This window comes from Lygodium microphyllum, chromosome 10 (assembly GCF_053477565.2).
Source record: "Lygodium microphyllum isolate KBCC chromosome 10, Lygodium_microphyllum_v1.1.10, whole genome shotgun sequence".
Taxonomy (NCBI): domain Eukaryota; kingdom Viridiplantae; phylum Streptophyta; class Polypodiopsida; order Schizaeales; family Lygodiaceae; genus Lygodium; species Lygodium microphyllum.
The window spans coordinates 136714488-136741087 of NC_141144.1; the positions used below are offsets into that span (position 1 = coordinate 136714488).

A 26600-nucleotide genomic window follows, 5' to 3' on the forward strand; every position below is an offset into this window, starting at 1 on the left:
AAAGCTAGGCCCTACCTAACAAAGAATCTTACTCTTTGAGTGTTCATCTTTAAGGCTCAGAACAACCAGAGTGACTTCACAAACTATCCGAAGCCATAGAAGTATTGTCTTAAGTGTGACTCCTATCCATGCCCTTATTCCATGTAATGATTTGGAGTATCCTTTGGGTGTTCTTTCTTATTCCTATGCTCATCTTTGTGCCTTTGAAGAGCAAGAACTGGGGGCCCTTGGTTTAAGACATTCTTGTATACAAGGAGGCAGCTTTGCCACTAACCAGAGTTCTATCAGAGAGGTCCAGCCTTATTAACGTTAGATTGACTTAACTAGCATTTCGCTTTCAGGAGAAATCTGACTCTTGGACACACACACATCCTTGTGCCTTTGAAGGGCAAGAACTGGTCTTCCATGTGTATGCTTCAAGAAACCTGTGGAAAACAGGAAAATAGGTTGTGTATGGATGTGATTGCCTTATGAAGTGGAAAGTGACCCATTGCTAGCTGCGCTTGTGGACAGCTGCCTTGCAGGAGGGAAAAGACCTGCTCCTGCTCCGATGTTGCCAAAAGCTGTGTTTTGATGATGGCTTCCCCTTGTGAATGAAGTTGACCTGCTGAATGCTGCTAGGCTGCTGCAGATGTCAATTTGCTGGATGCTGTGTTTTGGGAGGATGACCTGCAGAATGATGAACCTAACTTGATGAAAGGTGATGTCAATTGCTGGGGGAGAGATGGTAGCTGCAAGGACTTCTAAGTCGGGCTGTGAGAGGTTCAAAAGCAGCAGTCTAGGTTAAAAATGCAGCAGATTTCAGGATTCTTTGTGGCTTTTGAGAGTGTGCAACAAAAGAAAGGAAACACAGAGAGAGGAGAAGAGCAAATGAAACACAAAAGAAAGAGAAGAAAAACATGCTGATCTCAATACAATACAAGGCTGTGGACAATGAGCCAGAAAAGGAACATGGAGAGAAGGGAAGAGCAGATGAAACACAAAAGAAAGAGAAGGAAAGTACTCTGATCTCAATGGAATATAAGGCTATGAACAGTGAGCCCATGCACATAGGTGATCCACGTTAGTGAGGATGCTGGATTGAATGTAGAAGATGAGAATCAGATTGAGGAAGATGAGAAAGAATGATGGCTGGAGGGAATTTGCTTGTGGAGGCGTGTGAGTGGCTGCCTTTATATGCTGGCCTAGTCAGCCACCTCTGATGATAGAAATGTTACCTAGGTTGCCCACAAGGCTAAAACTAGAAATGAACACCATGAGCTAAATTGTATGCGGTGTGAACAGGCTGAAAGTGGCAGTGGATGTAATGATCAAGATCTAGAAATCCTAATCTCAACATGATATGCGTGTAATAAAAGAAACTGAACACAAGAAAGACTGAGAGGCTATGATTATTTCAAATCTCCTAATGTTGTTATCCGGTTCAGATTGAGGCTCATAAGCAAGAGATGTGCTTGGAACAAGATGAAAATAATGTTCGCTAACAATATGGGTTGATGAGGGAATTCATTGGCCGCTCTTTATGCTTTACAATTGATGGGGGGATTAAAGAGATACAAATACATCCTAGATGTCTAGATCATGAAAATACCTATTGAATTCCAAGGCTAATATCATATTTACATCAAATCTTGTGATCCTCAAGGGTGGACAACCCTCAATCACATAAATTTGGCCGTCAAACTCAAAGGAGACTACATAAGATTTATAGTTTCCAAAAAGTGGGAAGATCTGTCCAAAAGGCATGGCATGCCAAGAATGACATCCACATGGTCTAGACTTATCAATTGGACGTCAAGACTCCAAAGTCTTGTGGTAGTGCTTTATCGAAAGTTCCAACCTTAGCACCATCCGATCCCAATGATCCATAGTTGGGCCCTCCCCATATTAGACTTGATACTCTTGATTAGCGGGTGTCGTGTGGTGTTGAAGTCTTTGCACAATCAAGAAGGAAGAAAATTGAGAGTAGAACCATTTTAACCAAATTACCGTTAATAATAAGGATGACCTTTAAAAATTAACGTGGGCCCAATTCAATCTTATACTAAATTAGTTGCAATCACAAAACAATCCCTTGCTAAAAAATCAAAAGACACTATTGGAGATTCAACATATTTATTGGTGCTTTAGAAGTCCTCCTTACCTTCTGTATTGTGGACAATCTTTGTCCCCATGGAAATGTCTAGTCAAGTGGCATGCAAAGTAGTGACCCTTTGAGCAATCTTCACTACGAGTAGACTTGTGTTTTTGTGTACAACATTGTGTGATCACCATTGTTGGACTCTTGGTCCATTGGATGATGCATCTATACTTTGGGATGTGGTGGGTTGGTCGTATGGGACATCAGCTCTTGGGATGTGATCGTGATCTAGTTGTTGCTAGCTCCTAGGCTAGGGGATGAGCCTGTTTTGGCTCTATGGTTGGGAGGTGAGTCTAATGTGCTCTCCTTTAAACCCTTTGCTATGGGTACGGCTTGTGTCATATCTCGTGTGCAGGTTGGATCCTAGGGTGATGTTTTAAATATTAGCAAGTTGCAAAGTATGCTCAATTTGAGGCCAAGATCAGATGCCTATATGTGGAAGCTATACTGATGTACACTAAAGTTTTTGATAGTTGTGTTGTTTCTACTAGAGTAGTGGCATGCTTGTGTTTGTTATTTTTGCAAAAGTTAATGCCACGTTGAGCAAAGTGATTGTAGGTGGACCTTAACAAATTGTTCACTGTATTTGCAAATTTGTTTGTATCACTGCTTCTCTCGAATACAATTCTTGGTATAGAGAGACACTAACAACAAGAGAGACTACACTCCATAGGATGGTGAGTCCTAGGATGGACATGTAGGAGTTACACCGAGGTCATTAAGAGTGTCTATGTAGTATGGTTCTTGTTATGTGTCATTTTGCTGTTGTCTACTAGCAAATGGAATACAGCTAGACACGATGCACAGTGCAAGGTGTTGCGGGCTATTGCAATAAACATGCAAAAGAATGATCAATCATCTATAGTTAGAGCTGTGAGATCTTACTAGTAAATAGTTTAAAGTAATGTGGATTCTGGAGTGAGCAAGCTATATGAGTTTGGATGTTTATTGACATTTATGGCCAGAGAGCAATTTGGATGTAGAGTTGCCTTTGATGTTATGATTCATAGGCTTGGAGGTGTGACTATATGACAAGACTATTGTTACATATATAGATGGGGAATAGTTCATTGGTCAATTTTGAGTTGTTTTTTATATTACATTGTGTGGCTAGGTAACAGTTCATCTTTAGTTAGAGCTGTGAGATCATACTTGTAAATAGCTTAAAGTAATGCGAATTTTGGAATGAGCAAGCTATATGAGTTTGGATGTGTGTAGACATTTACGGCCAATGAGCAATTTGAATTTTGGATGTAGAATTGCCTTTGATGTTATGATTCATAGGCTTGGAGGTGTGACTATATGACAAGAATATTGTTACATATAGATGGGGAACAGTTCATTGGTCAATTTTGAGTTGGTTTGTACATTACATTGTGTGGCTAGGTAACAGTTAGTTGCTTACATGCATGGATTTTTTATCACATTTGTTGTTGGTTATTAGGTGCAAGGCACAAGGCCATTCATCAGACGAGGTACTTGGAGAAGAAAGTTAATATTGAGTTCAGAGGCTAAGGGTAGTATTGGACTTGTTTTGATGCTTGAACAAACCTTTGCTAGTGGAAATTATGTTTTACCTTGAAGAGAAGAGTTGATCAATCTCAAAAGCCAAGGGTACTATTAAATATTTTTCATGGTTGAACATTCTTGCCTTGTAAGAATCATATTTTATGCTATTGGGACTTTTTTCTCTATGTTCAAAGGGGAATTTATAAGCACATATTCTTATTGAGATTTCTCTAGATTGTGGTAGTTGCTATTGCAATGGATCCCAAAGTTAAAAGTAGAATAGGGAGGACTCTTTGTGTCAAGCTTGGAGCTGTGAGAGGGTGTTGAAAATGTAATTACAGCTGTCTCAGAGGCTAGAAACAGGAAAACTGTGTTTCCCAAGGTTTAGGTCTCAAAAGTAGGCAGAAACAGCTGAAACATTAGAAACAGTCCAGAAACGTTCCATGAAATGGTGTCTGCTGTCACAGAAACATTTCATTGAAAAAGTCTTTATCTTTTGGTGAAAAAATGGGCTAAAAATGACGTTTCTCTTGGTGCATGTGTGAAGTTCATGTTGTCTTTGCCAACATCTCTCTCTCTCTCTCTCTCTCTCTCTCTCGAAAAGGACAGCTCTAAAAGGAGAAAAAGTCTACTTGGAGGATGACCTCACACCCGCACAGGTGGCACACCGTAAAGAATGCATGCCACAGATCCTGGAGGCTCGCAAAGCGGAAAAATGGGCAGTATATAGAGATGGTCGTGTCATCATCACAGATAAACGCCAATGACGGGGCGCGGCCTATGAGACCCACCTGAGGTTTGCAGTGTGGAACTGCAACGGAGCTATGAAAACAGATGCAGAATTATTCCAGGAGACCTTCACCGGCAAGGACATCGTCCTCTACACAAAAACCCACCAAAGCCCAGGCACCTACTTACCAGAAGTGAGGGGATATAGATGGGAGACGGCATGCCGCCCTAGAGCCCGAACAAAAGGAGGGACCCAAGGGTCCGGAGGGGTGGCTGTGTTGTACAGGGAGGAGTTACAGCCCACGGTGCAAGTCATGCGGAAAGATGAGGAAGCTCGGTTCATGTGGATCCGGATACACACAGACCGCCCTCGAGACATATACATGGCGGTGTGCTATTTCCCACCAGCACACTCCCCATACGCATCACCGAAGGGTGAGTCACCATACCTACCACTGTACGAAGATATCATGCACTACTCCTGCTTGGGGGATGTCATGTTGGCCGGAGACTTCAATGCACGCACAGCACAGAGGCAGACCCCCTTCTTCGAGAGCGAAGACCACATGTACAAAGAGATCGCACCGGAGGAGATAGGACTCAATCGGGCATCACAGGACACAGTTGAATGCACCAAATATGGTGAACACCTACTGGCGTTAGGGGGGGCACACGGACTAGCCATCCTCAACGGTCTCGACAGATGGCCCGGGTCGGAGGCCCTCACATGCTTCCCACACAAGCACGTGGCCAATTGCATTGGACGGGGGGCACATGGGGCACCCACACAGAAACTGGGAGCAAGCACAGTGGACTATATCCTCGGCCCTCTATTACTTATCCCTGACATCCAGTCCTTTAAAATATCACCTCGCCCACTCGCAGTGGCTGCCAATCATGCCTACCTGCAATTTGACATAACCGGCAGGTATGACCTAACCCCCCCCCAGCAAGCAACCCCCCCCAAAGATTCCCCAGGTACCACTTTACCAGGCTAACGGCGAGCCCATACTCCGACCATCTCTACTGGAGCCTGCAGGAAATGGACCCCCACGCACCCTTGGAGGAGGTCACAGCACAGTTGGCGGGCACACTACACACCTCGGCTGCCGAATACTTCCCCCACACACCCCCCCACTCCACCCCTCCGAACAAGGTCCCACAAAATAGCTGGTATGACGCAGAGTGCAGGGAAACCGTGCTCTGTCTTCAACAGGACGAAGCACGGGGAGTACACATGCATAAACAGGCACACTTGATCTTCCGTCGTCTAGTGCGACGGAAGAAACGAGCCTACCTCTCCAAAGTGGAACACAAATTCTACCAGCTATTCTTAGGACAGGACAGCAGAGAGGCATGGAAGGCGTTTCAGGAACCCCGAGCCTAGACACCCATCACCTCGAGCCCAGACACCCATCACCTCGAGCAGAGAGGCATGGAAGGCGTTTCAGGAACCCCGAGCCCAGACACCCATCACCTCCCCGGACACTTGGCATGCATATGCAACCTCACTATACCAAGTACCCAAGCAGCCCCAGCTACCCCGGCCCCCAGGGAGCAGACCTAGATCATCCACATTCTTCAGCACAGGGCGGGTTTGGGACGCCATTGATAGACTCCAAAATGGCCATGCCCAAGACCACGAAGGCTTGGTAGCAGAGCATTTGACCCATGCCAGAGACATACTGGCACCTCTCCTAGCACACATGTTCAATAGAGCCTTATGCGAAGGCTTCCCTGCCAGCTGGTCAGCCAACACCATAATACCTATCCTGAAGACCGGAGACCCCATGGTTCCCACGAACTACCGAATAGTCATGGTTGGCCATGTACTAGCCAAGCTCTATGGATCCATATTGGACCACGAGCTGAGCAAGTGGGCAGAGCAACACCAACATCGGGCGGCAGGACAAGCAAGGTTTAGGAGGGGTTTCTGCACCCTTGACCATATCCTCACACTGAGAGTCATCATAGAGGAGGGCAGAGCACACAGAAGACGGGTGTACTGCTGCTTCGTGGACTTCCGCAAGGCCTTTGACACGGTCCCACGAGCGAGGCTCACGCAGAGACTACAGGAAATGGAGGTCCCAACCGAAATGCGATGGGGGATAGTGGCACTATACGAATCGGTAACGGGCCGAGTCCGGGCACCAGGAGGGCTGTCAAAGGAGATAACCAACACCATCGGAGTCAAGCAGGGATGCCCACTCTCACCCACCCTATTTGGCCTCTACATTGATGAGATCTCAGAGTACATAGATAGATTGGGCGAGGAGGGATCGAGCCTGGGAGGGACACTGATACCCATCTTACTATATGCGGACGACATAGTCCTCATCTCTAGCACACGCTACAGCGCCAACTGGACGCACTACAGACCTTTTGCCAAGACAAAGACCTAATTGTGAACCTGGGGAAAACCAAGGTCATGGTGTTCAACACGTCAACCCAATGGCTCCGACTGTCGGTACCCCCATTCACATACGGCGGAGAGACCGTGGACGTGGTCCAAAGATGCGTCTACTTGGGGACTGCATTCTCTGGACCGAGATTTACCTTGAGAAAAGCAGCAGAAGATAGACTAACCCAAGGCTATGCAGCCCTTGGGTCAATGGAGAACCAATGTGCCCGCATACAGTTCCAGGAACCCTGGGAACCCCGGACAAAGCTCTGGCTTTTTGACACCTTGGTCACACCAGCCCTCGTATACGGGGCTCCCATATGGGGGTCCAGTCTCTACCACACGCGGAGGGCCCCACAGGACCGGCCACTGCCTAAGGAGGAGGCCACCTATGAGGGATGGGAGCAGATGGAGAGACCCTTAATACTTATGATCTCACGGATGATCCGAAGCAAGCCCTCCGTACCACATGAGATCATCCGCGCAGAGCTGGGGGCACCGCCCCTCGTGGCTGAGGCCCTCTTCTAGACCGTGACCTTCTTGCACCGAATATGGGACCTACCCCGGCACCGGTACCCCAGACTCGCCCTGGAGTCATCCAAACAGCTAGCAACACAAGGGGACACTGAGTGCTGGTATGCCCGAACATAGACTTGGCTACGGCTCCATGGCCTGCACATGGACCACCTCCCCCCACTTCAATATAGCCTAGACTGCTCACACTTGGAGCTCAGCCGAGAGGAGGTGAATCGCATCATCAAAATGGATATCATCCAGATAGACACAGCCAGGACATGGGTGACCCCCACGTCGGAACTAGGAACCAAGAAGGCTTTCTACCGAGAGCACTTTCTGCACGTCTCCCTGGATGGCTTCATCACCCGCCCAAGCTACATGGACACACACCTGTCTCACGGGGTCAGAAGTGCCATTGGACAGATCCGCACGTCCTCACACCAACTACGGGTCGAAATGGGCAGATATGGGGCCAACCCCCTCCCCCCAAAAGACCGAATCTGTCAGCTCTGCCATCTTGAGCCAGAGATAGAGGAACACTATATCTGTAGATGCCCAGTGTACTACGAAATCCGGGGACGCTTCCACTGCCTATTCAGCGAAGGATTCGGACCACTCTCCAAGGTGATGGAATTCAAAGACCAGAGATGCCTGGGACTCTTTCTACTGGAAATACGACGCCACAGAGACCACCTCCTACGAACCACGGAGCAAAGACAAGGAGCCACCAACCATCGCACACTCAACGAATTCTACCAAATACCAGCTACCCTCCCCACCACCGAGCCCCCACCAGCCCCACCGGCCTCCCGACCCCGGGGGACCACCTTAGAAATAGCCACAGCGAGAGGCAAAGCCCGGCGCCCACGCCCCACCGGCCCCCCTCCCAGCAGAAGACACATGTCAAAGATACAAGGGATACTACGCCGGCATCGGAGGGCCCTGCCCCGCCGTTTTAGTCTTTCCATGTTAGACCGATCCATGCGGGACATCCTAGGATGAACACTCCAGGAGCAGTTCCACACCGCAATGGGAGTACCTCTAGACTGTATCCAGTCTAGATATCATTTTGTACCCACTCAATTTAGTTCAACATAGCATAAACGTTAGCTTCACTGGGACTTTTGAAATCTCCCAGACATTTTGTATGCAACGTTTTGGTCTCATAGGCCAACTTGGCCTGTTGTAGACGTTAATATAACTTTTTTTCTTTCTTTCTTTCTCTCTCTCTCTCTCTCTGCCGTCTATTTTTTCAAACTGATCTTTGTGGTGCTATCTCTATTATTGGTTTATAGATGAACTGTTTAATAGTAATTTAAATATTTGAGAATAGACCTTCTAATCTATGTCTTTTAAATCAGGCCCATATAGCAGTCAATGCTTAGTAGCGAAAATAAATGGCTTACTTTTTTTGTACAGGATACAGTGCTCCAAAATCCTCCATACATTAGTTTTGGGCATCCCATCACCCTATTCTGATTATTCATTGTTACCTTCAGCTTTCAGCCGAGTGCTACCAGTTGCTGCTCACCTTGTCCCAGCCATCTGCAACCTGCTGCCCAGCCAGGTGTCATCATTCAGAGCTGTACCTGCTGTGTTTTGGGCAGCTTTTGCTTTGTTTCTGGCCATCCTGCTGTCATCTACACCAGTTGACCTGCTGCATGAGCGTTCAACCAACTGACGTCATGATCACATGTGGACTGCTGCATTTTCACACTGCCTGCCTGTGTTTTGCTGATCCACATTATCTTTGACATTGGGTACACCTGTGAGGACTGTGCTCTACTTCTGCTACTGCTGCCCCCATCATCATCATTCTTGGTGGATTGCTATTGCTGCATTTCGAGATCTGTCGCGAGCACTATGTAGTCTAGTATCAGTCTCATTCACCGTTGTCCCAGTCCTTGAGGCACGGTGGTTCAAGCCCCCTCATTGTATCATTCATATTTTTATTTCCTTGTATTATTCATATTCTTATTCACTTATTCTTATTCAACGTTCTCTAGATTGCGTTGTGTCATCATATATTTTGCGCTTCTTTGTGCTTGTCATACTATTTCTTCACATGATAAGTATTTTGTGGCTATCTTGGAAGCTAGGTATTTCAGAGCATGCAAGAATATTTTCTAAGATGTCTCACTCATCTTCATTGAAGTAGTCTCTCTCAAAGCCTATTCCATTAGCTCCAAGTGATTGGTACCCTCAATCTCCGCCCATGATGGAAGAGACATGTCTCCCTCCAATGAAAGATCTTTAGCAAGCAAAATGTATCTTCTCACCAATGATGAATATGTGGCAGTTTGGGGCAAAGATATGAGAGAATTAGACAAAGGATTTAAGTCCTTATGCTTGTTATCAACCTCATAATCCTACCACATCACCTTCTACATATGATTCCAATGAGTGAATCTGTAACTTAGAGAGAGATGTGTATCCACCGGAGCTTTATGTTGGTGTAGATCGAGAACCCCCAATTGAAATACGACACACGAATTTAGGAACTATGAGCTATCCAATGTCATCCTTTTCCATCAAATCTGGTGCAAGGTATGTATGATTCAAAGTTTTCTAGTTCTTTGGTTCCTTCGTTTGAAGTGTAGGTAATGGGTGTAAGTAATCATGGAGAGTCAAACCCATACCAATATGTAAATGTGATAAGAGGTGATTATAGAAGTAGAAGGTTAGATACTTTGTCACATGCTCATTCCAATGATTTTGCTTTTGAATCTTGATGCTTTGTCATCACTAAATTAAAACCAACCTTCACAAATTGAACTCTCACCGATGCCACCTATTTAGTTGTCTTTCATCTCATACACACTTCTGGGCAATCCATAAGCTTGAAGAAAGGTGCTTTTGAGTGACAAGGGTGTATTTTCACATCATCTTCATCAAGTTTTTGATCTTATTAGTGTTTTCCAATGCTTGAGAGATACACACTTTCATCTGTTCCAAAATTCACCAAGCGAAGGGGTACTATTTCATTATACATGTATCCTATAGCCTATAGGCTTAAATCCTATCCTTGAGTCAAGTAGTGGTGTCACTACACCGTCTCTCTCTCTCTCTCTCTCTCTCTCTCTCTCTCTCTCTCCCCCCCCATTGAAGCTTGTAGGCGGTGAATGACACAACAGAGGCGGAAGTAACTAGAATATATCGACCAAATCCCTGCCATAAATGATGTCAGGTTGGCCAGCAATAAATGCCTCAAACACCATGAAAATGACAAATATAAAATGCTTAAAGTATCTATAATGTGCCCAATTCACTCTTAACATGCATAGACTCACACATTGGGGGCAGGGAGTTCCATTTTTTAACCAAGTAGCACCAATGGGGACCTATATGCAAAAGTATTCAACTTGTGCATATCAAGCCTCTCCAATCACACAGGTGGTCATAGAAGTTGCTTACTTGTTCATAGTTGTCAGGTACGAAAAGTACGGTATGGTACAGTACGATAAAATACGGTACTAAATGGTACCTTAAGATTTTATAAGGTACGGTACGATATTAGTACAAAAAAAAACTAACTTCATTATTTTGAACTATAGATGATAGAATAGATGTTTAAAGTCTAAATAGCAATGCTATTGGAGTATATAAGATGAATACTTGAGGGTAACACGCCAAAACCTCTATGGCATATGCTGCATGCGCAACATGCGCTACAACTTACAAGTACATACATAGGAGTGGATACATCATATATGAATGATCATACTAATAAGAGGCATGTAGCTTGAGAGAGAGAGAGAGAGAGAGAGAGAGAGAGAGAGAGAGAGAGAGAGAGAGATGAAATGACATGAGATGCTTTATTAACGTCTACAAGAGGCCAAAATGACCTGTAAGACCAACAATTACCAAACAAACCACCAAAGGTTTTGGTAAAAGATTTGTGAATTTTGTTATGGTTTTCTTTGGCATTGCTAAGGCTAAAGTAGCTACCGATAGTACATTCACTAATTCGTGTACTCTCAGAAGGTACATTAGGCCAAGCTATCCTCTGGCCTAGTTTTATTAGCAATGTGTACTAATGCTTTGGGTTGGGTGGTGCAAAATGAGCTGTGAACAAAGGTAAAATCAATAGGATTAAGCTACTTGATGATTCTCGAATGGTGCTGAATTTATTTATTGATGACACTAACATATTGTGAAAAATGATGGGACATCAATTAGAAACGTTTGGAACTGCTTGAATACCTTATGTATGGCCTTTGGCTCTAGGATAAATCATAACAAAACATGTATGAGGAGTCTAATCAAGCTTCCACCCCCCTTTCTTGGTTGATCGATCAAGGCTACAAAATCACCATCACCACCACAACAACAACAGTCAACAACCCAAACCACCACCACCACCACCAACTACGCCCCAAAAAAAACCAAAAAAAAAGTGCTTGTTTTTTGGTGCGAATTCATACGGTACGGTATGGTACGAACCGTATAGTACTAACCAGTTCGTACTACGTACGAGTGCAACTATGTACATGTCAACGCCTAGTAGGCTTTCCTAGACTTTTTCAGCACGTGCATCTCACATTGGCTAAATACCTTTTTTGGGGCAAACCTAGAGTTGTCATATCACACTTTGGTGTTGCATGTCATTTTTAGTGACAAGACTTGTTTTGACAGGCAAACTTCACAACTTGATCTAATCTAATGCAAATATTTTGGATTCCTAACTCTTGTGGGACCTTATTTCGGGGTTGGATCTCCACATTGACCCCCATTGGTTCTCATATGAGGTAATCAAGTAGAAATATCAAATTGATAATTGATTGTTGAGCTCATGTATCTCATGCTAGTTAACTCACAATTCCAACATTTGGGTTTTGCATTTGAGTGTTGGGCTTCTTCACTTGATTGCTATGCTACTTGAGGTCGTATTTGAGGCATAAACCTTGACTACGAGCTCCAAGAATTTGGAATCATTGAGTTGGATACCTTGATAATCAAGTTGGCCGAGCATCCATGTTTATTTAGCAAAGTTACCATCACTATTCCACGAAAGCTACATGACGAGGGAGTCACTTTGTTCACGATTAAACGACTGCCCAAATATTTGTATCTCATGTAGTTGTTATCTCAAGCTCTTTCTGCCCACCCTTTATGAAATTGAATCTCAACTATTGTGATATGTAAGGTAATTTGATTAGGTTCACAAGAATCTCCTTTGTAGCCTTGCTAATATTAGAGGGGGCCGTTGTTGCCACCCCTCGAAAGAGGAAGCAAAGGGGGTGGGGGAACAAGAAGATCCAATGGACTAGTGGCCACAAAAACTAACCAACCAAATATTGTGATATGTAAGGTAGTTTGATTAGGTCCACAAGAAACCCCCTTTGTAGCCTTGCTAACTTCAAAGGGGGCCCTTGTTGCCACCCTTCAAAAGAGGAAGCACGGGAGTGGGGAAACAACAAGATCCAATGGACTAGTGAGGAACAAAGTACGCCGCCAAAAAAAAAAACACCCCAAAAAAGATCCCATTAATTAAGATATTACCCCTCTTCTCACTTGTGCATCTTTAGATTCCAACAAGGCTTGCTCAAGCTTATATTCACTTTTATGTTGTACATTCGTATTATTACCATTTTACATCTTAAGCTTTTCTAAACTTTGGTAGTGGAAACTCTTGAACCTACACCAAAGAACCCAAAGCATCTTCATTGATGTTGATGTATGTGTGATCTCTGGTCTCATGTGGTAGTTGCATATTGCTTGTGTTTCAGTTAGCAACTTATGACTATAAGGACCTATATGTTTTGATTGGGGTGGTGACTTGGATAGTTTGGCACTTCTATTGGTTGTTCCTCTTTACTTGAGCCACATTCTCGGGCCAACATGGACTCTTCTCGTCTTGAGGTTGGGCTATAACCTTCCTTGGGGATACTACAAAGGTTTTTCATTTCATAGCTTTTTAATTGAACATGTATTTCACTATTCTTCATAGGATGCGTCTCCTCTCCCTTTGACATCATCATGATGGGTTGAGAGATGGTGCTTATTTCTCCTTCCATCTTTGGGTGATGAAAGGGGAGGTCTCATTATGTTATGCTTGTAGGATTGTGGTTATTGTATAGCATCATATTATCCTTTGTATCTTCATGATCATGCTTGTAAAAGAGCGCTTGGGCAAGTGAACAATTCCCTCAAAAGGCATTGCTCAATTGGTAGCACTAAATCTTGCACTTTATTTATTTGAACATGACACATTGCATTGTCAGAAGTGGATGTAACAATGGAAGTGTAGAAAAGTGCATTAATAGACTTTATAACACAAGAAAGAAGAGAGAGAGAGAGAGAAATGTTGCAAAAGAAGGGCATTGCACAAAGAACTCAGAAGAAAAGAGATGCTTGGGAAATGGGTTCCATATACCAAGACGAGATGATATAACGACAATGAGTCATTAGTTGTGTGGGCACTAGCATTGGCTCCCTCCTTCCACTAGAACCTACAAGTTTGGTGTATGCTGAATGATTGAAGAGGAGGGAGCAATGACCTATAAATAGACCAAGATTAGGTCGGCCATAATTTGGGGCCAAACTAATAGAAGTCAGCCAGCATGAATGATGAAATATACTAGTTGGCCATACCTCATGCACCTAAAATTTGGCAACCACATCACGGCGAAAAGAAACGTGCCCATCCCACTAGGACATGTGTCTTTCTAACTCGTCAAAGAGTGCTTGACTTGGATCCAACATCTTTGTAGCACATTATCATTGGTAGCCTTATATGGCAATTACATCATGGTAGTTACCACTGCAGCATACCCTCATCTTTTTCATCATTTTGTTTGTCTATGCTTTATCCTCCACCCTTGCCTTTGCAATGGTTCTCTTTACAGAGGGAAAAATCATAATTTTTTGCTGTCATATACTACCATGAAAAAAAAAGGAAAAAAAAAAGTGTAGACAAATACTTGTTTGTAGTTTACAAGCACAATCTTATGACAAATCACAAAGTGACAAAAGAACTCAGTAGGGTTAGGGTAACTCAAAGACAATGAATATTGAAGATAAATGAATGATAATGAATGCTTAATGCAGCAAACACACTATGTGAGGTGAATATTGAACCTTGTGTGTCTCTAGGACTAGGGCAGAGAGTGTGAGTTGGAGAGTGTGTTGTCCTTTGTACGGATTCCAAAATGCAGTAGACAATCTTTGTAAGTGTAGAGCAGTAGCAAACATAGATTTGGAGAGTCTAGATTAGTGCCAAACTAGATTGGGACAGCTTGAACAGTAGGCAGCAGGCTGGAAATTGTTACTAGGATGTAGGCGGTTGCTGTGAACATCAAAATGCGGCAATAGTGATGATGTTGCAGGCTGGTGACAGCTGCTGGATTGAAAATGTAGGCTGCAGATGTCTGGTCATTAGTAAATGCAGCAGTCTGGTGACTTCGAGGCAATGGACAATGGCCGGAAACTGTTGCTTGATGGCGGCAGATCAGTAAATGCAGGCCTGGAGGGTAGAAAACAGTTGTGAGCTGATGGAGGAGGGTTGGATGTAGGCACTAGCTGATGAACAGCAACGTTGAACTGAGATATCTGCCAGGAATGGGTGTAGACCATAGAGGATAGGCGCCAACAATCCGCAAAACAAGGATAGGTTGGGTGGTGGTTAGCTTGTCTATTTATAGATAAGTGGATAGTCTTGAACTAGGGTTTGGCTTATGGTACACATAGATACTCTCTGGGAACTATTTCTTTTTAATTTGAGTTTTGGGGCTGTAATAAAAAGCTATGAATGCATAATGCATTTTTTAGCTCAACCCAATTTTATTTTGGTTTAGTCATGCGTTTCTTTCTTATTTGATCCTTTGCTTATCATCTCTTGCGCATGGTGTGTGCATTGTGTTTTATGTCTATTTTACTTAATTTAAGGTTGTGTTTATGCCCTTGCCATCAATCGATTCATTGTTTGAACATTTTCCATGAAGCTATAGATAAGTAGTTTTATGCCTATTGGTTTTGAAAGGACACTTGGGTTGATGTGGCCTTTGTTTGGAGGAGTTGCCACATGAAGAAGTGGTGATTATGCAATTGAACATGATGAGATAGCATGGTGACACTTGGTGTCACTTTTAAAGAAGATAAAGCTGTGGACATGTTTTTGATTCATTTGGAGGCCATGTAAGTTCCTACTTGGCAACCTCCGTCCTAGGTTACTCTAGGCCTATAGTGGCTTGAGTGAAGGGTGGTTTACCGTTCATGTTGCAGCACTCTTCCATTGTTTGGGCATGAAATGGGCAAGAGAGAGGGAGAGGGCATGCTGATATTCTCATTTTTTGTGTGTTGGATTTGTGGATATGGTGCCTATTCTGTTCATATATACAATCTCCGTATATGGTGTTGTACTGCAAGGCACAACATGTTTTTGGATCCTCAAGCATATTGCTTACACAAGAAAAGTACTTGATGTGTCGGATTTTTGATATGGTGGACTTGGTGTCTATTCTTCCATGAGGGGGCAACTCAGTGCATGTTAATGTTTTGAGTTGAGTGGATATATTCCCTCTTTTGTGGAATTCACCTCCCCCCTCCCTGCTGGTGGCCAATTTTGTTGACAATTTCCACATGCGATTTTGTATTGCAAAATAGGTAATATTTTTGTGTCCTCATGCTGTTGCTGATGAGTCTATTATCACGGTTAGCTTGCTAGTGGCTGGTATGATCGACTTCCATCACTGCTCATGTTCACAAGGATTGATGGTGTTGTTCTTTGGTGCTCATCAAGAGAACTCATGGTGCTTTATTTTTGAGGTGGATATCCATTAGAACACACATTGCTGAAGTATCCATGGTGTATGTTGAGTGGTATTTTGCTCCCGCTTGACCTGGTGACCTAAAATTCAAGAGAGGGTGTGGAGTTACTATTTGGGTGTGTTGTATATGCTTACTTATTTCTACTTGTATACTACTTAATGGTTACTAGTACATGTCTCCAGATAGTGTGTGCATTTGTAGAGGGATGGAGCATGGTAGACATTGATTACTTCATTCTATGGCTGCTTTGTGCCTGTGGGGGAGAGAGGGAGCTCAAGTATATATTGTGTGAAATTTTATCTTGTGTTGGTTCTATCTCATCAATTATTGCTGGTTGGATTCCTTTTCCTTGCTTACTGTATCTTTTGTTAATATACATTACTTATCATATTTAAGTTTCTTTGCTTCCATGTTTTACACTATTTTTACAATAATTCCATCACCAGATCGAAAGTCTACAAAGATAATGTATTGTGAACATCTCTATGAAGCTATTTGTTACTTAGGACTAACCTTAGAGGAGAATGGTCAAGTACTCACTTCGAAAGCGCCTTGTGACAGATATGGTGAGTTAGAGATTTTCTAAAGATCAGAAGCAAGTTTACATGTATGAGATTAAAATTGAAGAGGATATCTTCTTTAAATGCATGGGGTTAACATTCAAGAATGTACCTTCTTTTACATGGGCGTGGAGGGTAACAGCCCTCATGATCAATGGAGCCTTGTACAGAATGTGTATCTACTGCACCTTGAAAGATGTGCATAGATAGATAAGATATCCTATGAAGAGGTTGTTAGGAATTATTTAAAGAAAGGTCATAGAAGCATCAAGTCCACCTTGCCTTGGCATTGTTGTTATCAGAGTCTAGTAGTGCTTCCTCATGATTGTTTTTGTCCCAATCCAATGGAAGATAGGGTCATCAAGAAGGCAGAACCTGAAACAATGTACGAGAGATGCTTCTACCCAAACCATGCTTTCATCAGTGCACTCCAAGCTAGATAGTGTGGGCTTTTAAGCCATAGATAGGTGATATGTAGAGAAGATAATTAAGGGTTTAACTGATGGTTCAACAGTTCAAGCAAGAGATACCCAAACTAAAGATGAGAGAGGAACAGTCTGTGAAGTGAGTGTAGTGAACAGAGGCACAACAATTGACACATGCCTACCCTTCCCTTCTAGGTGTAAATCAGGCTTTTAAAAATAGAAAGGAGGAAGCACAGGCAGGCAAATGTTGAGGCCTACCAAAAAAAGTGAAAACTGCAAAACAAAAGATGTCAACAGCTGAGTGAAAATGAGGGCTGAGTTGATCAAAATACTGAGTGCAGGCAAATGTTGAGGCCTACCAAAAAAAGTGAAAACTGCAAAACAAAAGATGTCAACAGCTGAGTGAAAATGAGGGCTGAGTTGATCAAAATACTGAGTACAGCTGTGGAAATGCAGAGTACAGCAGAGTTTAAACAGGTTAGAAAGGCCTTCCAGGTACTGAAAACTGCTGCTTAGCTGTCAGATGATGCGCCCAGGCCAGCCAGATGAGAATAGCAGCAAAATGCAAGGTTGCAGCAGTTGAGAAGAGTGGAATGAACCTGAAACAGCAGTCAATAACGGAAGACAGCACAGGAACCAATGCACTTGGGCTCTGATACTGTTTCAGATGAATTTGGAGCAATGGAAGCAAAGAGATGGAGCTGTTATAAACATAGAGAACTGGACAAAAGAACAAAGAACACATGAACTCAGAAATGATGAACTTGGGAAACAGAATCCATATAACAAAGCGCAAGAGTATGTATGAAGGCACAGGCTGCGGGCAACCATCAGAGTGCTCCCAATCTTCCTCTCTCCAGCAGGATTTAGTGTCCACGTATGTGACAATAATGACATGGAGGAGGGGTGGCCTATAAATAGGCTGAGATTAAGCAACATAATGATCTGGCCGGCCAGCTGAAATGTGCTGCCTACTCAAATGCAATGAAGCTAAATAATGTTCATATACACCCATGATATGTACAATAGAACAATTTGTTGTAAAACATGATAAATTGTAATCATGTGTGTTGCACACATTGTTCCCACTGCACTATGCTATTTTGTTGCGAGTCTTTTGTTGAATGACGGAGAAAAACCTGGGCTTGTTTTCTTCCTCTCAAAGTTAAAATTTCTACTTAGTTAAGTGCCTCTAATGTTAGTAAGGCTGGCCTCAAGTATAGTCTGTGCTATGTAATGTGGTTTGCATTCAAAGTCAATTGTGAAAAGGTGAAAATACCTTAGCTTGTTCTCCTGGTGAAGTGCACACAGGATTTTAGTATAGTCCATGCTGTGCATTGTGAACAGTAAATCCTTCATTCATGTTTTAAAGATCTATCTGGTCCCTATCATTCAAGAATGAACTTTTTAGGCTCATGTTATTGAATTTGCTAGGCTGAATGAAGTCTCATTCTTTCTGTCTCCGTTATAAATAAATAAATAAATAAATAAATTTATTAATTGGTTTTTGTAAACCGATATTCAGGTACAAAATCCTCTTAAACCAAAATACAATGGTATGGTTCAAGGGCTGAAATACATCTGGCAAAACGAAGGCATTGCTGGATTCTTCAAAGGCAATGGAACAAATTGTGCTCGAATTATACCCAATTCTGCAGTAAAGTTCTATAGCTATGAGCAAGCTTCAAGGTTTGTACAAAATTCCAGCTGATGTTCGCTTTACAAAAAGAAAAATTGAGGATCTTTTTCATTTCAGGCTGTTGTTGGGTCAAGTCAATTTTGTCAGGGAGGCCAGGGGGAGGGAGAGGATTTTGAGTTTTCTGTGAGTTTTGTAACCTTGTAGCTATCATAGTTAATAAGAATAGGTAGCTTGTCAAAGGTTTGGATTGAAGCATGAGACTGTTTGAGTATGCATTAGACCAGACTTTCCCAATCACCTCGTCTTTGGTAGTGACACACTTGATACTGCATGAAGGTTGATATGTTGGAAAGTTTGAACCATAATGTTAGACTCCTAGATTCTATTTAGGCATGCTCCCAAAATACCTCACATAGTGCACATGTACACGTGTGAATAAAAAGACTCACCCTTGGTCTTAATAGTTCCAGGGGGCAAGGGGAATCTTGCAACTGCCTAAAATATTCTTTGTAGGATATTTCTTGAATCAATTACTTTCATCCAAGTGTTTCAGTAGCAGTCTCCAGCCTTACCTTGTTTCTAGGAGTGGATAATGATGTCTGTTTCAATTGCTCGCAGTTTATAACTGTTCATTAGAGCTCTTTAGAATCCTCTTTGTTTGGAAACTAGTGTATTTAGTGTCTACTTGCCACCCCCTCCAGTTAAACTTGTGATCTACTTTCACTGAAGTAGGGGGGACAGATGAGGTATTAACAGTTTCAAATGTTGGTGATTGAGTATTGTGTAGCCAACTGTTGGCACTAGAAGTTGAAGTGTGGGTACTTCTGTCAGTACCAAATTATCAAGGTTGTGACTTTGAATGTAGAATTAATCAAGTATTTTTGTTTTACTATCACAAGCTATGTATAATGAAACATTGAAACTAGTGTATTTAGTGTCTACTTGCCACCCCCTCCAGTTAAACTTATGATCTACTTTCACTGAAGTAGGGGGGACAGATGAGGTATTAACAGTTTCAAATGTTGGTGATTGAGTGTTGTGTAGCCAACTGTTGGCACTAGAAGTTGAAGTGTATGTACTTCTGTCAGTGCCAAATTATCAAGGTTGTGACTTGGAATGTAGAATTAATCAAGTATTTTTGTTTTACTATCACAAGCTATGTATAATGAAACATTTATTCCTCTGTTTTTTTGTGGTGCAGTGCAATTCTATGGCTGTACAGAAGACAAACCGGACAGGGTATGTGTAACCCTAAATATAGTCTCTGGATATGCTTTTGGGAAAGAAGTTTCTCTCCTTCTATGGTCTTTTATAGAATTGAAAAAATCTATTCAACTATTCAAACATAACCTTGAAGGAGCAATTCTGTAAGCAAACTGCTTTAGAGAGGGACCATACCATTCTGTGTGCGGATCTTAGATTTGTTTTAATGTTATGCCAAAGACATGGGTAGATTATCATTCACAGTGCTTGGCTAGTATGATCTGTTAAGTAAGTATGCATTTATATGGTGCATTAATCACCAAAGAGTGAATGCTGCTGCAAATTTGATCTTTAGCATGTATACGTATAAGTTGTAGGGCAAATGTACTAATTGAAGAACTAACTAAACTTTTGATTTGATGTGTACAGACAATGCTGAACTCACGCCAGTTTTGCGGCTGGGAGCTGGTGCATGTGCGGGTATAATTGCTATGTCTGCTACATATCCAATGGACATGGTGCGGGGCAGGCTGACAGTCCAGGTGCAAGCAAAACCCACATTTGGAATTCTTCTTGTTTTTGATGCGCAAATGCATAATATCCTTAATTGTTTGTCGTTCTGGTTTCCCTATTCTTTGCACTCATTATCTGATTTGATCATGGTCAGACAGAGGATTCACCTGCACGCTATAGAGGAATGTTCCATGCTGCATCAACTATTGTAAAAGAAGAGGGGCCGAGGGCTTTGTACAAAGGTTGGCTGCCATCGGTTATTGGAGTGGTGAGTAGAGAAAAAATTGGCATGTTCTATGGTCCAGCATGATTAATTCTTTTCAGCATTTTTATTTAATGGATGTGGCTTTCTGATTGTCCTTAGAGTGGCTTATTTCATGTCTGCACTTAGTAACTTTGAATGCTTTCAGGCTCACAATGTGATTATTCCTGCTTTGATGTTACACTGAATTCATGTAAAGATGGCTGAGAGTCCCAATCTTTGTCATATGCAGATACCTTATGTGGGACTGAATTTTGCTGTTTATGAGTCTCTCAAGGACTACATTGTGAAAAAGAATCAAGCCTTGTCAGGAGAAAGTTCGGAGTTAAGCGTGCTGACAAAGCTTGGGTGTGGAGCTGCAGCTGGTACAGTTGGTCAGACTGTTGCATATCCTTTAGATGTGGTACGCAGAAGGATGCAGATGGTAGGATGGAAAGATGCTTCAGCTGTCATAACAGCAGATGGTCAGTTGAAAGCTCCTGTGCAATACACTGGCATGATAGATGCATTCAAGCAGACAGTTAAGAACGAGGGGTTTGGTGCATTATACAAGGGTTTGCTTCCTAATTCTGTCAAGGTTAGAATCATATTAAAGGCAAACTTGGGAGTCAACTAGACTTTGTGATTTGATTTTTAGCTTATTTGTGTGCAACATTTGCTCTGATGCTTGTTCCAGGTGGTCCCTTCAATTGCACTTGCTTTTGTGACGTATGAAGTGGTGAAAGATCTTCTTGGTGTAGAATTTCGAATCTCCGATTAGGTCTCTGAACTTGGAAGAAAAGTGGTGGCTGAATCATACACAGGTGGGAGGAGGGTGATCCAAGAGTCCTTAGTTATCTCTATATTGGGATTCTGACTACAAGGTGCCTCATGGCAGGGCTGGAGAGGATAAAATTTGGAAAAAATTTGGCAGTGGTTCAGTAAAGCTGAGGGCTCAACTGGTTGTAATTTGGAGTAATTATGTGGGCTAGCAGCTGAACAAACTCCTATGCTCAATGACTTGAAAATAAGCAGAAGCTTCCTATTCCAGGAACTTCTAGCTTTACACTGTTGGAAAAGCAAGTGCTGGAATACAGATCATACCAGTGCATTTGAAATTCAAAAGATATTTGAGCTAGAATCAGAATAAAGCTGAGAGTTGTCACTCTTCATTTCTAATCCATCTGTTATCATATGATGTTCGTGGTATTATCATATGATGTTCGTGTTATTGTAGAGCTTTAGAGCTGTTTTGCTTCCTCAGTCCTCAGGCTTGGCTTTCCTGCAGCAATTTGGTTGTACATGGAATGTTTGGAATTTCACTATTCCCTTGTTTTTTTAGAGAAAAGAAAATTCTATTAAGGACACTCAGAGAAATTTCCCGAAGGTAAAAAACAAAGTACGTAAGGCCTTGCAAAGTCCAATCAACCACATTATGAATATGGTTCTGCGGAGAACCAATCTGGTGGGCAATGCCAGAACTTATGAAGAGCTAGGTGAAAGTCTCTCTGCCATCAAGTGCAAGCTCTACTCTAGAGAAAAGCAGATAGGTGGGAGAACATTGGTGGAGGGTGCACTGGGGGTTGCATTGGAGTCCCTTGATGATGGCAGAGGACCAGTTGCAATCTTGTGAGCCCCACTCGCTCCTCCTGTTTGATTTGCTGAATGTGTGCTTCCGTGGTAGGCTGGGTTGAATCTGGTGCATGTGGGGAAGGGAAGACCGATGAGTTGGAGAGGAAAGAAAGAGGCTTGGTTGAAGAAGTGGACAGCCACCATGGAAGAAATTGAGCATGTTCCCATTTCTGTACAAAGGGAGCTGCTGTGGGGCTGTCCAGGCAGGTTGGGTGTGTTGACACATGAGGTAGAGGTTGAAGATTGTAGCAGGACTAAAAGTAGAATGGTGGCGGCAGCACAAAGCAGAAGCAGGGGTTGGGTGAAGGAGAAAGCAGGGCAGTTGCAGCAGGGAGTGTAGAGGCAGCAGGTTGGGTGACGCAAAGAGGGTGGCTGGATGATGCAGTAGAAAGTACACAGGCAGTGCTGCTTGCCAAGGCTAGCAGCAAGTTGCAAGTAGGGCAGCTGGATCCAGCAGGTGTGGCTGCAGAGGTCCACGTGCATGAGTTGAGGCCCAGGTGCCTTCCTAACTGTTATGCCTAAACTCTGGAAATTTCTGCTCTCCTTTTTACATCTGCTAAGCATGGAAGTTTCTCAAATGGTTGGGAAAAGGAAAGCAAAGATGGAAGTTGAAAGATATCAAGCATACAAGTAATTTCAGATCGTCTTTAGAAATGCATATCTGATCACTGGGGACTTTTCTTGTCTCTAGCTGGTCGTTGCAAATGACTTTATGCATGTCAGATGGGAGCACTTTGGGTCCTCTCTATTCAAAGCAAAGAAGTGCATTGAATATGGCTCTATTGGAGTAGTTGGCATTTTGTTATTGCAACCTGCATGTCCTCCAGCACTCATCCAGCTTGTCTACTCAATGTCGATTAAATGAACATTGAGAGGATAAATGATATTCGAGAGATTTCTCTGAATTCAACATCTACATGATTTATGTGACGTGTATGCCAATTCAATCCACCGTGCATGAGCTAGCAGATCCACCAGGTATCTAGTATGCTAATATCAATGGGAGTCGATGAGCATTTCCCACATGTTATTGAACTCACTTGGATTTCAGCTCAATGTGGATATAGTGAACATCGAGAAGATAAAGGACATTGGAAATTTTTTTGAGGAGTTCAGTATCTACACCATGTTTCATGGGATGTTTATGCCAATCTACTGTGAGTGCTTGTAAGTCCACGTGGTATCTACTAATGCTAATATCAATAGGAATTGCCGCGCATTTCCCACATGATCTTGAAGTCACTTGGGTCTTCAGTTCGTTAGTGCTTGTGAACATCTAGTACTTGGGCTATGGTACGGGCTTAGCATTGTGAAAGTATATTAGATGTTGATGGGGAAATCAATGGATATCTTTGCATATGATGAGGAACTCACAGAGGAGTCCCACTAGTAAAAGCTATGATTGACCCCATTGAGGTGCAGCATTGTTGACAAGGTAATTCTAGCTAATGAAATTGCCCATCCCAAGTGCTAGGAAGAACGTTGAAGCTATTATGCTAGCACGTTTTAGCATTATGCCCAAAATTTGTGTTATAGTTTTAGAATATGAAATATTTATTGGGCAGAATTATAGGAGTATTAACAAATAAGTAACCTCATATGTTGAAGGTTTTAAAAAGTAACTAGCTATTATGCCAAGACATTGCATAAGCAACTCGGATTCATATGTAGCTATAGTGTCTTGAGTTTAGATTTTGAGGTGTTCTTTTGAATTTTAGACAAAGAAGATTGAAATAAGATATTTGAGAACACACACTTGTGTCAGGCAAGGTGATTATTTTACCTTATAAGATTAAACTAAGCTTTACAAATCCACTTTACCTTTAGAGAGATTATTTCACTTTGAAGAGGAGTCTAGGTTAATATGGAGCAACTTGTTTTCTAAGTAATGTTGGTTGGCGAGAAAAGTGAACGTGCATTTTAGATGTTCTACATCATTGGGTTGTTCCCTTAATGGAGGGATGTATCATTGAGGTTTTCAACATTAAAAACCATGACCCGTCTTAAAGAAAGTCCAATGTTTGTATCAACCAATGACCTGTCTTAATAGAGGGATGTATCATTGAGGTTTTCAACATTAAAAATCATGGCCCGTCTTAAAGAAAGTCCAATGTTTGTATCAACCATTACTTATATGTTCAAATGACAATGAAATGGTATGTGCTATGAGCAATGCTCAAGGCATTCTACAAACAATCACAAATGTAGGGGTGTGCATGTGCAAGTGTGAATGTGTGCACGTAACATTCAATTGTCGATGGTGATGGTAGTGATTGTGTGCTCACGTGTGCACATGTAACATTCAATTGGTGATGGTAGATGGGTTGTTGCAATTTGCAAACATGTGAAATCATTCATGGCATTTTGCAATAGATTCACTAAAATGCTCTAAAGAACTATAGAAACCACCCTTCAAAAAATTTATTTGGAGTTGAAAAAAGGACATTTGTTGTGTATCTATAGTGGAAAATAAGCAGATATTCAACAACTTGATAATCCCGTCCATTCCATACTACATGAAATAACTCCAAATTCCCACCATGTGATAATGATCAACATTCTATGTAGATTGTACTTGCCTAGAAGGTAGAGACATTGGAGGTGTTCCAAGGTAAAATAAGACAAACTCATGGGAATCCTCTCTCACAAGTAAGTAGTTATTAGCTCAATAACTACAAAAGATTTTTTGCATGCAATGACAATCATTGTATGTGCTTCCACGTTCTCATGACTAGTTAGTTAAATGAAAGGCCTCAAAATAAGACAAACATACACCTTGGTGATCTTGCCATTTCAAAAATCAGCCCCGAGTTTGTATACTTGCAAAGCACATAAAAAGGCTTGGTGACATGAGAAGGCGCCTTGTTACTTGTGAAATTAAATTTGGAATAGAAACATGCCACCTCTCCACCATATATCATGTATAGTACTCCAAGTAGTTGGATACACAATATAGTTTCATTGAAGTAACACTACTTAATATTGGTAATAAAATTTCTTATTTTCTAGGCAAGGTCCAATAGGCAACTACATAGGTGGATAGAGCTAATAATTAAGGAGTACAATAAAGAGGTAATCATTTATGGATACTCCTACAAGCTCTTCTCATTCATAATCAAGTATAAGCACTCAAGGGTGAACCCATTGTATTTTTATTTGGAATTTGCTCATTCGAGCCATTGTGCTTTGTTTGTAGGTTTCCCCATAAAATTGATATTCTAACAGTAGCTTTTAAATATATACATGAGTGAAATTTGAAGCAATTTTATAAAGATACATCTTCAAACTAAATCCACCGAAGAATACAAAATGAAGAATGGAAAATGATGTCATTATGCAAGCCACATAAACTAGCTAATAACATAGGAGTGATTGTGGTTTGATAAGCCATGTTTGCAATGTCTATTTTTCTAAGCCTTAGCACAACACATATTGTTCCTTAACTTTCTAAGGTTTAAATTTTTAAGTCGATTCATCCAACCTTTTTAACCTTACTTTTATCCATTTACTTGATGCTTTTATTTCTTCCTCTTTGTTTGGGATTCATGCTTTGATGTCGCTCTCATTTACATAGATGCTAGAGATAGACCCAACTCACGAATTATGGCATTGTTGTTTATTTTTGCTTCATTCTCATTTAGGTTTGAGATTTTTACTAATAATTTTTGTCACTAACGAGGTCCACATTAGGCATAGAGAATGGATTTCCTTTGGTTTAACTTGAATAGGGACTTTCTATGTAGTGCTCAATGCATTGAAGAGAACATCATTTTATGTGTTCCATAAGGACAATTCCCAATCTAAATCACCAAGATGTGATTGCAATATAACAACCCTCCTTTATATGTACTTGCCACTTCCTTATGTCATTGGGTTAGTATGTAGTATTACATTTTTGGCTTAAATTGCATCCTTTACGAGTAATATTTATAGCAATACCATTTTGAACATGCTTGATATATTATGTCTACTTATAGATCGTATGCTAGCTCAAATTTACTTATGGTAGTAGGCGTTCTATCATATGATAGCTCTAATTTATTGCAAGTATTCTATCAAAAGAAAATTATAACCCTACCATATTGCATACATATATCAATACCTTTGTTTAAAATGGACCTTAGGTGACATATCTTGCACTTCTTGGTCTTGCCAAACAAAGATATCGACATAAGATGCTTGAAAATGAGGCAAAGCTATTAACAATCATAAGAATTAGCTTTGTATGCTTAGATAGTAACATCTGGTTGGTTGTAAGGTAAATATTAACTTTTTAAAACATTTTGGGTTCTTCTTTTGTGGATATTTGCTTGATTTTTAAAT

At 41.8% G+C, this 26600-nt stretch overlaps 1 protein-coding gene and 1 pseudogene across 3 annotated transcripts in view; both read left to right on the plus strand.

The window, feature by feature from the left end:
* LOC148030600 (mitochondrial adenine nucleotide transporter ADNT1-like) overlaps window positions 1-21826 on the plus strand; it is a 45450-nt gene extending 23624 nt beyond the window's left edge. For 2 of the 3 annotated variants that reach the window (XM_087686947.1, XM_087686948.1), the window contains exons 4-9: window positions 18575-18738; window positions 19890-19927; window positions 20321-20433; window positions 20559-20672; window positions 20899-21243; window positions 21343-21826. In XM_087686947.1, coding sequence (XP_087543073.1) covers window positions 18575-18738; window positions 19890-19927; window positions 20321-20433; window positions 20559-20672; window positions 20899-21243; window positions 21343-21426 — 858 coding nt within the window. In that variant the 3' untranslated portion in view covers window positions 21427-21826. The remainder of the gene's footprint in view (window positions 1-18574; window positions 18739-19889; window positions 19928-20320; window positions 20434-20558; window positions 20673-20898; window positions 21244-21342) is intronic. The other variant, XM_087686949.1, reaches the window with a different exon arrangement.
* On the plus strand, window positions 5302-18567 carry LOC148030601 (uncharacterized; annotated as a pseudogene).
* Window positions 21827-26600: the final 4774 nt, after the last annotated feature.